The sequence below is a fragment of the Lipotes vexillifer genome, unplaced genomic scaffold (assembly GCF_000442215.2).
Source record: "Lipotes vexillifer unplaced genomic scaffold, Lipotes_vexillifer_v1.1 scaffold796, whole genome shotgun sequence".
In the NCBI taxonomy this organism is placed as follows: domain Eukaryota; kingdom Metazoa; phylum Chordata; class Mammalia; order Artiodactyla; family Lipotidae; genus Lipotes; species Lipotes vexillifer.
The window spans coordinates 2727138-2729705 of record NW_006773072.1 but is presented as its reverse complement, the minus strand read 5'-3'; the positions used below and the strand labels follow the sequence as shown (position 1 = coordinate 2729705).

General features: G+C 33.1%; 1 protein-coding gene across 3 annotated transcripts in view; it reads right to left on the bottom strand.

Moving 5' to 3' along the window:
• The window catches only part of PHF20L1 (PHD finger protein 20 like 1), a 79839-nt gene that overhangs the window by 55214 nt on the left and 22057 nt on the right, over nt 1-2568 (bottom strand). For 2 of the 3 annotated variants that reach the window (XM_007447993.1, XM_007447994.1), the window contains exon 5: nt 2306-2394. In XM_007447993.1, the coding sequence (XP_007448055.1) occupies nt 2306-2394 (89 nt within the window). Of the gene's footprint in view, nt 1-1987; nt 2066-2305; nt 2395-2568 lie in introns of all 3 variants that reach the window. The other variant, XM_007447992.1, reaches the window with a different exon arrangement.

Below are 2568 nucleotides of genomic sequence, written 5' to 3'. Positions count from 1 at the left end.
GTGTAGGGACCCTGGAGGTCCAGTGGTTAAGCCTTTGCCTTCCAATGCAGGGGGTGTGGGTTCGATCCCTGTTCGGGAGCTAAGATCCCACATGCCTCAGGGCCAAAAAACCAAAACATACAGAGGCACTATTGTAACAAATTCAATAAAGACTTTAAAAATGGCCCACGTCAAAAAAATCTTTTAAATAAATAAATAACTGGTGTGATCCTTCCATGAATGAGAACTAAAGATATGTTTCAAAGTTTCCTGTAGATAACACAGAGCACTGCACTATAATGAACACTATAATGAAATCGGATATGAGTTCAGTCACTCTGCACACTATGGTTGAGTGAAATTTTAGGTAAGTCATTCTCTAAATTCTGAATTCCTCAACTGCGAAATAGAAATATCAGCTATACCTATGTCAAAGGATTTGCTATAAGAATCCAATAAAACAATGTATACAAAAAATGTTCTAAAAATGGTAAAGGATCTTATGAGCCAATCTTTAACACTAGTGAGTTACAGTGTAAATTTTATATCGGCTCACTCTCAAGAAGAAAAATAGGTGAGAAAGTTTAAAGAAGAACATTTCCACACTGCATTTATTTGATTCCTTATCCTTTGCTGGTTTAATAAAAGAAATTTTACTGTATAGTTTTATAAAGGAATTCTCAAAGGACTCAAAATTTAGATGATAATATGCAAAGTGGGATTCTCTTAGCACGGCCCAAACAACACCTGGTTTATTAAGACATTCAAAAAATAAGAACATTTTCTAAAAAAACAATTCTACAAATGTTTTGAATATGCTCGTAATTAAAAATTATGAAGAAAATGTAAAATTAAAGGAAATATACTACTAATATTTTCTTCTCGAGTTTGTACTTGACATTGATTTTAATGTGAAATACATCATGGTGTGACTAGAATACTAATTAAAAATAAACATCCAATACATCCAAAAAATTAATTTTTACAACTTATTATTTTACCACGAACCAAACTGGCTCAATGTCTCTTTGGAAAAAATAAAGTTTCAAGGTTAGTGCCATCTCATAAACATTCGAATGACTAGAATGACAAAATAATAGTTTTAAAGCAAAAAAAAAAAAAAAAAAAAATTGAGAATTTTAATTAAACAGGTACTAACTTCCCAATGTTTAAATCAATCTTTCCATGCAGTAACCAAGGAATCACACCACTGAATGCTTAAGAGAACATTTTATTTATACATACGAGTAGGAAGACATAAAGCAATTTCACGATCAAAAGCATTTCCATTTTAAATGGCATTTCCACATTAATTGGGGGAAAAGAAAACTCTGCTAGCTGATGATTTCAAAATTAAATTTTTGAAAACCACGTCACTTAAAACACTCATGCACTTCTCAGAAAACATCAAAAATAATTTTTTTAACGGTGATAGTCTACGTTCTAGACTACTAAATATATACACTTGACTGGAACTGACCATGTGATTTCAACACAGTTCAGGATGATATTTTTTACTGCATGGTATGCAATAAATATGTAGCATATTTCCATATTAGACATTTTTATAGATCACTTTCAATTTCTTAAAATTAATTGTAGGTCCAGGTGCTGAAAATCCCAAATAACAGCAGAACATAAAAGAAAATATTTTAAATTTCTACCGGCACCTTTTCTTTCCAGTATTTCAGGAAACATAATCAACCATAATGGAATTATGGTTTTAACTTCATCCCAGATTCTCCTTCAAATGCTTACCGTTCATTCTTGCTTTGAGCAGTGACAAAGTATGTAATACACTGCTTACATCATGTAACTCAGAAAGCCCTACCTGAAACAGCCTACAGAGTGTCAGGTAAGCGCCTTTTGAAAGAAGATTAACGACTATGATTTACAGAAGAAAAGAAGAAGATAAGAACCTCAATATAAAATTTTATATTAAAAATTAACTTTCTAAATGATACTATATACCAGGAAAAACAAAACAAAATTAAAAAAAGGCACTTACCTCACTTCCCATAGACTGGTTACACGATCCAGCTGGGTCGATAGGACAACACCAGCTTAGTGGATGCTGGGATTTCACCTGGAACAGAAACTAGTGACCTATAACTTTAGCAGGTCTAAAACCAAAGAAGCAAAAATTAAGTGTATAATTTATTTTACATTCTAAGCTTCTCTTTCTTGCTGCTATTTGGGGCTATCAGCACATAATCCTACAATTAGTTCACTTTAAAATATATATATGTCTGTATATATATATTTTGATCAGTCACCATTCAAGAAAACATCCCTGTGGGTAGCTAGGAATGCTGAACACTCTTACCTGCCCCTTAGCATCCTCGGGCATGGCTTTAATGTGCATTCTCTTTAAACAACGAATAACTCCATCATAAAACTGAACTGTGAAAGTTCCTGAAATAGGAGCGAGTCAGCATCATTAGAAAATATAATTCAACCTTACAGCAACACATGATATAGAACAAGTAATGCCCTGACAGAAATAAACACCCTATGATTGCAGTAACTGCAAACACACACCCCTGCTAAGGACCCCACCAAGTTTACTGAGTTTATTGTCTCTTTCCC